Consider the following 12347-nt stretch of genomic DNA (forward strand, 5'->3'; position numbering starts at 1 on the left):
TTCTGATTTGTCTAGCATTGTTCACTTGCTTCAACATGCTAATCATTTTATCTGTGATACTATTTTTGATATCATCAAAATTAACGTTAAATCTATGTATTTGGCTATCTTAGCTAGAAGAGCTTTGTGGCTTAAATCGTGGAATGCTGACATGGTATCTAAGTCTAGATTACTATATCTTTCTTTCCAAAGTAACAATTTATTTGGTTCTCAGTTGGATTCAATTATTTCAACTGTTACTGGGGGGAATGGAGTTTTACCTCAGGATAAAAGATCTAAGGGTAAATCTAAGGCTTCTAATTATTTTCGTTCTTTTTCGACAGAATAAGGAACAGAAAGCCAATCCTTCCCCCAAAGAATCTGGTTCCAATTGGAAACCCTCTTCAAGTTGGAATAAATCCAAGCCTTTTAAGAAACCAAAGCCAGCCCCCAAGTCTGCATGAAGGTGCGGCCCTCATTCCAGCTCAGCTGGTGGGGGGCAGATTAAAAATTTTCCAAGAGATTTGGGCAGATTCTGTCCAAAATCAATGGATTCAGAGCATTGTCTCTCAAGGGTATCGAATAGGATTCAGAGTAAGACCTCCTGTGAGAAGATTTTTTTCTCTCACGCATTCCATCAAACCCAGTGAAAGCTCAGGCATTTCTGAAGTGTGTTTCAGATCTAGAGCTTTCAGGGGTAATTATACCAGTTCTGTTTCAGGAACAGGGTCTGGAGTTTTATTCAAATCTATTCATTGTCCTAAAGAAAGAAAATTCATTCAGGCCAGTTCTGGATCTGAAAATTTTGAACCGTTTTGTGAGAGTGCGAAACTTTCAAAATGGTGACTATAAGGACTATTCTGCCTTTTGTTCAGCAAGACTTACAGGATGCATATTTTCATATTCCGATTCATCCAAACCACTATCGGTTTCTGAGATTCTCTTTTCTAGACAAGCATTACCAATTTGTCGCTCTTACATTTGGCCTAGCGACAGCTCCAAGAATTTTTTCAAAAGTTCTCGGTGCCCTACTCTCTGTAATCAGAGAACAGGGTATTGCGGTGTTTCCTTATTTGGAAGATATCTTGGTACTAGCTCAGTCTTTACATTCTGCCGAATCTCACATGAATCAACTAGTGTTGTTTCTTCAAATACATGGTTGGAGGATCAATTTACCAAAAAGTTATTTGATTCCTCAGACAATAGTCACCTTTTTAGGTTTCCAGATAAATTCAGTGTCCAAGACTATCTCTAACAGACAAGGGACGATTAAAATGGGTTTCAGCATGTCAAAACCTTCAGTCTCAATCGCTCCCTTGAGTGGCTATGTGCATGGAAGTTTTAGGTCTCATGACTGCAGCATCGGACGCGATCCCCTTTGCTCATTTTCATATGAGACCACTCCAGCTTTGCATGCTGAAGCAATGGTGCAGGGATTATACAAAGATATCACAATTAATATCCTTAAATCCCAATGTTCAACTTTCTCTGACTTGGTTACACCACCATCGTATAATTCAAGGGGCCTCTTTTGTTCGTCCAACCTGGACTGTAATCACAATAGATGCAAGTCTTTCAGGTTGGGGAACTGTCTGGGGATCTCTGACAGCAGAAGGGGTTTGGAAATCTCAAGAGGCGAGGTTACCAATCAATATTTTGGAACTCCGTGCTATTTTCAGGGCTCTTGAGGTTTGGCCTCTGTTGAAGAGAGAACCATTCATTTGTTTTCAGAAAGACAATGTCACAACTGTGAAATATGTCAATCATCAGGGTGGGACTCGCAGTCCCCTAGCTATGAAAGAAGTATCTCAGATACTTGCTTGGGCAGAATCCAGCTCTTGTCTAATTTCTGTGGTACATATCCCAGGTATAGACAATTGGGAAGCGGATTATCTCAGCCGTCAGACTATACATCCGGGGGAGTGGTCTCTCCATCCAGATGTGTTTTTCCAGATTCTTCAGATGTGGGGTCTTCCAGAAATAGATCTGATGGCTTCTCATCTAAACAAGAAACTTCCCAGGTACCTATCCAGGTCCAGGGATCCTCAGGCGGAGTCGGTGGATGTGTTAGCAGTCCCTTGGTTTTACCAACCTGATTATATCTTTTCGCCTCTAGTTCTTCTTTCAAGAGTGATTTCCAAAATCATCATGGAACATTTGTTTGTGTTTCTGGTAGCTCCAGCATGGCCTCACAGGTTCTGGTATGCGGACCTTGTCCAGTTGTCAACTTTGGCCACTTCCTTTAAGACCAGACCTTCTGTCTCAAGGACCATTTTTCCATCAGGATCTCAAATTACTAAATTTGAAGGTATGGAAATTGAGCGCTTAGTGCTTAGTCATAGAGGTTTCTCTGACTCAGTGATTGATACTATGTTACAGGCTCGTAAATCTGTTTCTAGGAAAATTTATTATCGAGTTTGGAAGACTTATATTTTATGGCGTTCTCATTCTTTTAGAATTCCTAGAATTTTAGTTTCTTCAGGATGGTTTGGATAAAGGTTTATCTGCAAGTTCCTTGAAGGTAAAAATATCTGCTCTTTCTGTTTTATTTCACATAAATATTGCTAAGCTTCCTGATATTCACTGTTTTGTTCAGGCTTTGGTCCATATCAAGCCTGTCATTAAATCAATCTTTCCTTCTTGGAGTCTTAATTTGGTTTTGAAAGCTTTGCAGGCTCCTCCTTTTGAGCCTATGCATTCTTTGGATATTAAGCTACTTTCTTGGAAAGTGTTGTTCCGTTTGGCTATCTATTCTGCTAGAAGAGTTTCTGAATTATCTGCTCTTTCTTATGAGTCACCTTTTCTGATTTTCCATCAAGATAAGGCAGTTTTGCGGACTTCATTTAAATTTTTACCTAAAGTTGTGAATTCTAACAACATTAATAGGGAAATTGTTGTCCCCTCTTTGTCTCCTAATCCTAAGAATTATTTAGAAAGATCCTTACATTCTCTGGCTGTTGTAAGAGCTTTGAAATATTACGTTGAAGCTACTAAAGATCTCAGAAAGACTTCTAGTCTATTTGTTGTCTTTTCTGGTTCTAGGAAAGGTTACAAAACTTCTGCCATTTCCTTGGCATCTTGGTTAAAGCTTTTGATTCATAAGGCTTATTTGGAGTCGGGTCAGGCCCTGCCTCAGAGAATAACAGCTCATTCTACTAGATCAGTCTCCACTTTGTGGGCTTTTAAGAATGAAGCTTCAGTTGATCAGATTTGCAAAGCAGCAACTTGGTCTTCTTTGCATACATTTACTAAATTCTACCGTTTTGATGTATTTGCCTCTTCAGAAGTAGTTTTTGGTAGAAAAGTTCTTCAAGCAGTTTGATTTCTCTGCTTATGTTTTAAGTTTTTTTCTTTCATTTATGAGAAAAACTTATTTTTTTGGTTGTGGATTTAATTTTTTCAGCAGAAAATGGCTGTTTTTATTTTATCCCTCTCTAGTGACTCTTGTGTGGAGTTCCACATCTTGGGTATTTCTATCCCATACGTCACTAGCTCATGGACTCTTGCCAATTACATGAAAGAAAACATAATTTATGTAAAAACTTACCTTATAAATTCATTTCTTTCAGATTGGCAAGAGTCCAAGAGACCCACCCTTTTTATGGTGGTTATGTTTTTTTGTATTAAGCACAATTATATTTCCAATTCCTTTTTTGATGCTTTTTACGCCTTTTTTCTATCACCCCACTACTTGGCTATTCGTTAAAACTAAATTGTGGGTGTGGTGAGGGGGTGTATTTATAGGCATTTTGAGGTTTGGGAAACGTTGCCCCTCCTGGTAGGATTGTATATCCCATATGTCACTAGCTCATGGACTCTTGCCAATATGAAAGAAATTAATTTATCAGGTAAGTTCTTACATAAATTATGTTATCGTGGCCTTCCTGAAGAAAAGACAAAATCCGGGGAATCCTCACCGACTCCAGGAGAACACCTTAGATTCACACAAAAAAAAAACATATTTATGCCATATCTTATGGTAAATCTTGCGAATAACCGGTTTTCGAGCCTGAATCATAGTTTCAATGACCGCTTCAGAAAAACCACGTTTAGACAGAACTAGGCATTCAATCTCCAAGCAGTTAGCTTTAGAGACTCTAGGTTTATATGGAGGACATGACCCTGAAGTAGAAGGTCTTTCCTCTGAGGTAACCTCCAAGGAGGTAGAGATGACATCCTCACTAGATCCGTGAACCAGATCCTGCTCTCTCCTGTTTGATACGAGCAATGACTCGTTGAAGGTTAGCAAACGGAGGAAACCTCCAAGGAACACCTAGAGCATCTATTAGAACGGCCTGAGGATCTCTTGACCTTGAACCGTACTTTGGAACCTTGGCGTTGTGGCAGGATGCCATTAAATCCAACTCTGGAACCCCACTTGCGCGATATCTGAGAGAACACTTCCGAATGGAGAGCCCACTCCCCGGGATGAAAGGTCTGTCTGCTCAGAAAATCTGCTTCCCAGTTGTCATCTCCTGGAATGTGGATGGCAGATAGAAGACAATTGTGGGCTTCCGCTCACTACAGAATGTGAACCACCTCCTTCATGGCTAAGGAACTCCGAGTCCCTCCCTGGTGGTTGATGTAAGCCACTGAGGTGATGTTGTCCAATTGGAATCTAATAAACCGGACCAACGACAGTTGAGGTCACGCTGATAGGGCATTGAAGATAGCTCTCAACTCCAAGATGTTTATGGGAAGAGAGGACTCTTCCCTAGACCACAGGCCCTGAGCCTTTAGGGGGCCCCAAACAGCTACCCAGCCTAACAATTTCCTAGGAAGGTCTCAGAAAGCAAGTGTCCCGAGACAGATGTTCTTGTAACACCCACTATGAGAGAGAGTCTCTTGTTAGCAAAAGGAATGATGTCCATGTATGCCAACATCAGACCAATCACCTCCATGCATTGGGCCACAGATGGACGAAAAGCAGACATGAGAGAAAGGCAAAAAGCAAGAATCTTGTCTTTTCTGACCTCCGACAGAAAAATCTTCATGGACAGGGAATCTATTATAGTCCCTAGGAAACACACTTTGGTAGATAGATCAAGAGAACTTTTCTCCAAATTTACCTTCCACCCATGGGAACTTAGAAAAGACAACAGCATCTCTGTATGAGATAGGGCTAGTTGAAAAGATGATATCTGAATCAGGATGTCATCTAGATAAGGCGCTACAGCAATTCCCTGGGATCTGATCACAGCCAAAAGCACCCCCAGAAACTTTGTGAATATTCTGGGAGATGTGGCCAGACCAAATGGAAGTGCAATAAATTGGAAGTGCTTGTTCAGAAACGCAAACCTCAGATATTGATGGTGTTCCCTTTGAATGGGAACATGAAGGTATGCGTCCTTCAGGTCTATGGTCGTCATAAATTTACCTTCATGTACCAAATGAAGAATGGAACAAATAGTTTCCATCTTGAAGGAAGGAACCCTGAAGAATATGTTGAGACACTTGAAGTCTAGAATGGGCCAAAAAGTTCCCTCCTTTTTGGGAACCACAAATAGATTTTAATAGAATTCTAGACCCTGTTCTGCTAGAGGGACAGGAACAATAACTCCCAGATTGTATAGGTCTTTTACACAGTTTAAGAAGGCCTTCTTCTTTATTTGGTTTGAGGACAGTCTTAACAGGAGAAATCTTCCCTTTGGAGGGCAAGACTTGATTCCCATTCTGTAACCCTGGGATACTATGTCCACCGCCCAAGGGTCTGGGACATCGCGTATCCAGGCTTGACGAAAAAGAGAAAGCCTGCCCCCCACCAGATCCACGCTGGAATCGAGGGCGGAACCTTCATGCTAATTTAGAGTCAGCAGAAGGCTTCTTGTTTTGTTTTTCTTTGTTCCAGGGCTAGTTGGATTTCCAAGAAGATCTGTGTTGATCAGGTTTAGAAGAGGAAAAGGAGGACTATTGTCCCTTAAAGTTACGAAAGGAACAAAAATTAGAGGTCTGACGACCTCTAGGTCTATTTTTCTTGTCCTGAGGTAAGAAAGGTCCCTTTCCACCTGTAATCTCTGAAATGATCTCTGCCAGACCAGGTCCAAACAGAGTTTTTCCCTTGTAAGGTAAAGCCAAAAGCTTGGCCTTAGAAGAGACATCGGACGACCAAGATTTTAACCACAGATCCCTGCGGGCTAGAACCGTGAAGCTAGACATCTTAGCTCCCAGATGAATTATCTGCATATTGGCATCACAGATAAAAGGTATTGGCCAATTTGGGAGCTTTGATCCTATCTTGGATCTCCTCTACTGTAGTTTCCTGTGTAATAAGATCAGACAATGCATCGCACCAATAAGATGCAGCTCCCGCAACCGTAGCAATACTCGTTGCTGGTTGCCACTGTAATCCTTGATGGATATACATATTTTTTAAGTAAGCCTCTAGCTTATTGTCCATTGGGTCCTTAAAAGAGCAACTATCCTCTATAGGAATGGTAGTTCTCTTGGCAAGAGTTTAAATAGCCCAATTCTTCTTTAGGAACAGTGAGCCATGAGCCACGAATAGAGTCAGCAAAAGGAAACATCTTCTTAAAAACAGTGAAAGGGGAAAAAGGAACCTCTAGCTTATCCCATTCCTGAGCAATAATTTCAGACATCTTCCTTGAGACAGGAAAAACCTTCTCAGAAGATGCGGAATCATAGACTCTATCCAATTTAGAAGACTTTGTGGGGTTGACAGTAACCAAAGGTTCAGAGTCGTCTAAAGTAGCTAAAACCTCCTTCAATAGTAACCTGAGATGTTCAAGCTTAAATCTAAAATTAACCTCTTCAGATTATGAAGATTTGTCTGCTAAAGTGTCAGATTCTGAGATCTCAACTTCAGAAGCTACCAAAGTATTCTTCTCATCACACATCTGAGCAAGAGTGGCTAATGCAGTCCTAGAGTCAGAAACCTTAGTATCAAGCCAATGTTTATATTTTCTCTTACGCTTACCCAATGTAGGGAAAGCTGACAAAGCCGCAGTTACTGCAGAAGTAACCTGAACGGCAAAATCCCCAGGTAAATAAACACCCCCAGGTGGATGAGAGGACACAGAAGGTACAAAAACGGCTTGCACTCGCTGGTCTTTTGCAAAAAAACGTGCCTTTAATGTAACGTTTTGGGGATACAAAAGGGGATTACATTTGCAAAAGACCAGCGAGTGCAAGCCATCGTTTATTCTTATTTGTTCTCTGTTTGCACCCTGGCAAGTTGGTTTAAAGTGAGCGTGCTCTCCATTTGCTAATATATATATATATATATATATATATATAAAACCAGGGGAGATAGACACAGCACTCATCAGTTTTAGTAGAATAAAACTTTCCCCATATTTGCTGTGTCTACCTCCCCATGTCCTATTTACTATTTATTGCACATATTTTGCATCCCGGTCGTTGTGCTTTTCTGTTAAAGTGAGTGCAAACTTCAGAAGCTTTATTTATATATATATATATATATATATATATATTCCATAGGTAAATACAACAAAGGCTCTATTTCTGTTTAAAGGAGTGATAGTAAAAACGCAAAACATTCTGGTACTTTGGGCATGTTTTTCTCTGACATTCCAGGTAGCGAATGGGTTTAAAGGAATAAAATATATATATATATATGTTTTTTTGTGATTCAGATAGAGCTTGTAATTTTTAACAACTTTCTTGGTATCCTTTGTCGAAAATCATCCCTAGGTAGGCTCAGTAGCAACTGCTACCTACAATTGTCTTAATTAACGTTAGCAATCCTTTATTGCAAAGGAGCGTTTTATTATTACCATATAGGTATCAATTTGATGTAGCAGTACCAGTTTAACATAATAATTTGTTAATCTATACCGAAGCAGTATATCATCTGCAATATTAATTTATGTGCCAAATCAGATATTGAACATATATACTTTACACATGATATTAATGTGTAAAATTTACTCTTAGTGCATATCTGTTTTTTCTGTGACTTGAACTATAGCTTTGCTCCGGTTTGCTTTATTTTCTATTAACAGTAAGAAACATCTTCTTTTAAACCCAGCCATTTTTGCAGACGTTTGTAGAATCTTATTAGTGTAACTCAAGCAAGCTTTCTTCCGCAAACCCCTTTATATATGACACAGCGTTATCAGTGATTTATATAATAACCATTATTTATTATAATTTGCAACTTATTTTGGCTACAAGTAATGAACGGTTTTATATATTAGTAGGGCAGTTTATCTTTGCTGTATTTTCATTTCCTCCTGCACTATTAATAAAAGTTACATTTTAAATCATATTTAACCCCTATTTAGGGACTATACGTCTATTTGATTGTGCTCAGGGGTATTCTTTTTACCTATCTTTGTAGGTTATTTTTTTTGAGAAAGTAAATAGTTATTCATAGGGGCCGATTTATCATCGGTCTGTCCGACATGATCCGCTCAGTGGATCATGTCTGACAGACATCCATGAATGCCGACAGCAAAAGCTGTCGACATTTATCATTGCACAAGCAGTTCTTGTGAACTGCTTGTGCAATGCCGCCCCCTGCAGATTCGCGGCCAATCGTCCGCTAGCAGGGGGTGTCAATCAACCCGATCGTATTCGATCGGGGTTGATTGCTGTCCGCCGCTCAGAGCAGGCGGACCAGTTAAGGAGCAGCGGTCTTTAGACCTCTGCTTCTTAACTCCTGTTTCCGGCGAGCCTGAAAGCTCACGCAGAAACAGGGCGAGATGGCCACATTCGGGGCATTGTAAATCGGCCCCAATGGGTTAAATTCATTATTGTTAGTGAAATCATTTGAAGAATTTTATTTGAGAAAAATAAAAAACAATGGGGTAGATTTAACAAGGGCCAAATGGCCCTTGTTCCTCTTGTTTCTGCGCAAGCCTTCAGGCTCGTCGGAAACAGCAGTTATGAAGCAGTGATCTAAAGACCGCTGCTCTATAACTTGTCCGCTGCCTCTGAGGCTGCTGTCTTCAATCCGCCCAATCTCATATGATCGGGCTGATTGACGCTCCCTGCTAGTGGCCGATTGGCCGTGAATCTGCAGGGGGCGGCATTGCACAAGCAGTTCTGGTGAACTGCTTGTGCAATGATAAATGCCAACAGTGTATGCTGTCTGCATTCAGCGATGTCTGTCGGACATGATACACTACAGCGTATCATGTCGGACAGACATTGGTAAATCTACCCCATAGCTAAAATTTAGAGGATAATTGGAAGGACAACTATAACTCTGAGGTAGGAGACTTGGAATGTTAGTGTTAAGTTATCATCAGTAAAGTTGTTTAATAGCTGGGATACTGATGAAAAGGAGGATCAGGCAGTATTTCAGATATACAAATACATATTGTGTTTTCAAATACAAACCTGGGACTTTTTTTTACAGGCTGCTCGTTTTTTTCTAAGAACCTTTTCTGAAGATCAAGTTGATATTTAGTTGATATTATTCCAAACCTTTGAACTACTGGTAGCTTGACAATCGGCATCTTTCTGTTCTTAAAGCCTATAAGGTGAATGCAGAAGAAATATTTGTAAATAGGGAACGTATTTCATTTGAGATACCTGAATGCAACTAAGTATTTAGGGCCAGATTACAAGTGGAGCCCTAAATATTGCTTTAATTAAAGCGATATTTGCGCTCCAGTGTGTAATACCAGCGCACAATAATGCGCGCTGGTATTACAAGTTCAAAGCAATGTGAACGCAAGTTCGTTTGCGAGCGTGCAATAATTTAAACTCCACTTGAATTCTAGGCCTTAGTTTGAACTGACTTGCCTAGCATGAGATTTCCTATCACTCGGGTCATTTTACATCAATAAGCTATTCCCTTAAGAGATTCTTACACCATTTAAAAAAATCGTTAATGAATAGATACCACTTTTGTTAGCTTAATTTCTCATTGACGTTAGTTAAAAATAATAATAATTTAGATACTGTGCATGCTCTCTTGCTGTCTGCAAAACTTCATAACTTTGCAACTTTTCAATATATATGTTCCATAGTCATAAATTCTGAATCAATATTACTTTTAGTTTAGCAAGTTTGCAAATCCTTATTTAACCAGTAGGTGATATTTAAATTTAATAATCCCTTTACATGTGACATCGGGGTAGATTTATTAAGCAGCGGATGCTGCTTCCTACAACCATCATTTCAGGTTCGCCTAAACTAAGAAGCAGCGGTCGTAAAACCGCTGCTCCTTAACGTCTCCGCTACCTTTTATGTGGCGGACTGAAATCATCCCGATCCGATACAATGGGGATGATTGACACCCCCTGCTGGTGGCCGATTGGCTGCCGGTGAGCAGGGGGCGGCATTGCACAAGCATTTTACTAGAAATGCTTGTGCAATGATAAATGCCTACAGCGTATGCTGTCCACTTAGCCCTTAGTAAATCTACCCCATCGTAAAGACTTACTGATTTAAACTTCTAGGAGATTAAAGGGACATGTTTAAAGGGGTATGAAAGTCAAAGTAATTGGTGGCTCCACATGTTTCCTGTCATTGGCTCACCAGACGAGTTCAGCTAGCTCCAAATAGTTTATTGCCGACTTTAAAGACATGAAATCTAAAATATTTCTTTTAGGATTCATGTATAGCATGTAATTATAAACAACTTTCCAATGTACTTCTATCATCTATTTTGCTTTGTTCTCGTGGTATCTATTGTTGAAAAGTTTACCTAGGTAGGCTCAGAGCAGGCGGACAGGTTATGGAGCTTGATAAATATGTAAAAAAACAGCATAAGCTGCTCCGGAGCCATATGTTCATAAATGACAAATATTAATTACATTAGTTAACAGTAGCTTGTTGTATATAAGATAAAGGGTTGCATTATACTGATTATTGTTAACACACACAATAGTTGTAGGAAGTGTTTTTATTTAAGACATAGTCAAAGAAGTAAAGGGGGAAGAAGAGCGAAAGGGGAAGGAGAAAAAAAAGGGGAGGGGAAGGGAATCCATGTAAGATAGGAATGAGCAAGGGAAGGGTATGGCGCACAACAGGCCCCACTGTACACTAGCCCGTTGTAGCTGTATACCCACTTTTTAGAGAGTATATTTTAATCCTCAGAGTCGCTCCCATTCCACAGCTGGAGCAGCATTTCATAGGTTTCTGTTTTAGATACTCGGGTATAATGGTATTTTTCAAGTTGTAAGAGTTTCTGTACATTTTGTTTCCAGTCAGCAGTCATGGGAATTTGTGACGTTGGGTTTTTCACGCCTGTCAGCATTAAAAGTGTTTTTTTAATCGGGTTTTGAATTTTGAATGGGAAAAGTAAAGTCTCTGGAGTTTTTGGAATATCCATCTTCAGGATTTCCTGCATCTCTTCCCACACTGAGGCGCATAAGTTCTCTAGCAAGGGGTAACCCCACCAAATGTCTAGGATAGAACCTATCCCTCCACATCCCCTCCAGCCCTGTCTGATGTGTGTGGGTATATAGTTTTAAGCCGGGACGGTGGAATGTAAGGTACCATCGACTCATTAGTTTATAATGGGATTCCTGCGTGTGTGCTGAGACTGAAACGGTTTTGGCAGCACGGAACATCCATTGCCACTCTACAGTTGTGAATTCAGTTTCCAACTCCCTATGCCACAGTCTGGTGTAGGTCAGAAGAGCGCTATCCTTAGGTAGGAGGAGAAGTTTATATATTATGGAAGCCAAGTGTCTAAGAGCAGATCGGCGCGTGCATAATTTTTCAAATGGCATGGGATCTCTAAGAAGTTGTTGTTTGTATTTATGAGTAGAGATGTAATGGCCAATGTGTAGGTAAATAAACCATGGGATTGAGAAATCAGGGTGCTCTTCTAAAATTTCCTCTCTTGTCTTTATTCTCCCGCATGTAGTGATTCGGCCTATGTGGTTATTAGTAAATTAAGTCTGAGCGGGGGTTAGTTTGATTTGTAATAGGAGTTCTGGATTTCCATATACAGGGGACAAATTAGAACAGATAGTCGAGATATGTGAGTCTATTTCAACAGTTTTATCCCATTCAGAAAGTAGTTCCTCCGATAGAGGAAAATGTGCTATGTTAGGGGGTCTATATTTTTTATTCATCCATAAGAGGGCCGGAGAGGTCATTTGTTTGTAAAATACAGAGGAAACCCTGCAAACAAGAAATAGCCTGATTCGGCCAGGTGCACGTTAGTCCGGCTAGCGACCACTAGCCACAATGTAGATGTACAATGTAATGATTCCACAGCACCTTTCAATATAAAATGTCCTTTATTAGCAACTCATGGACAGAATATTATGCAACGTTTCGGGAACGCAGTCCCTTAATCATGCATACCACATAGCACACCTGTACCTTTACTTAAAGGTGTATCCAGCTAATCACTGGCCAGCTCAATAGACACATCCTACTTCACAATTTTTCTGCACAGGTTGCATTAACACTGCCATCTA

General features: G+C 40.1%; 1 protein-coding gene across 1 annotated transcript in view; it reads right to left on the bottom strand.

The window, feature by feature from the left end:
- TMEM232 (transmembrane protein 232) overlaps positions 1 to 9422 on the bottom strand; it is a 403406-nt gene extending 393984 nt beyond the window's left edge. The window contains exon 1 of the mRNA XM_053699731.1: positions 9304 to 9422. Coding sequence (XP_053555706.1) covers positions 9304 to 9422 — 119 coding nt within the window. The remainder of the gene's footprint in view (positions 1 to 9303) is intronic.
- Positions 9423 to 12347: the final 2925 nt, after the last annotated feature.

The sequence above is a fragment of the Bombina bombina genome, chromosome 2 (assembly GCF_027579735.1).
Source record: "Bombina bombina isolate aBomBom1 chromosome 2, aBomBom1.pri, whole genome shotgun sequence".
NCBI classification, from domain to species: Eukaryota; Metazoa; Chordata; class Amphibia; order Anura; family Bombinatoridae; genus Bombina; species Bombina bombina.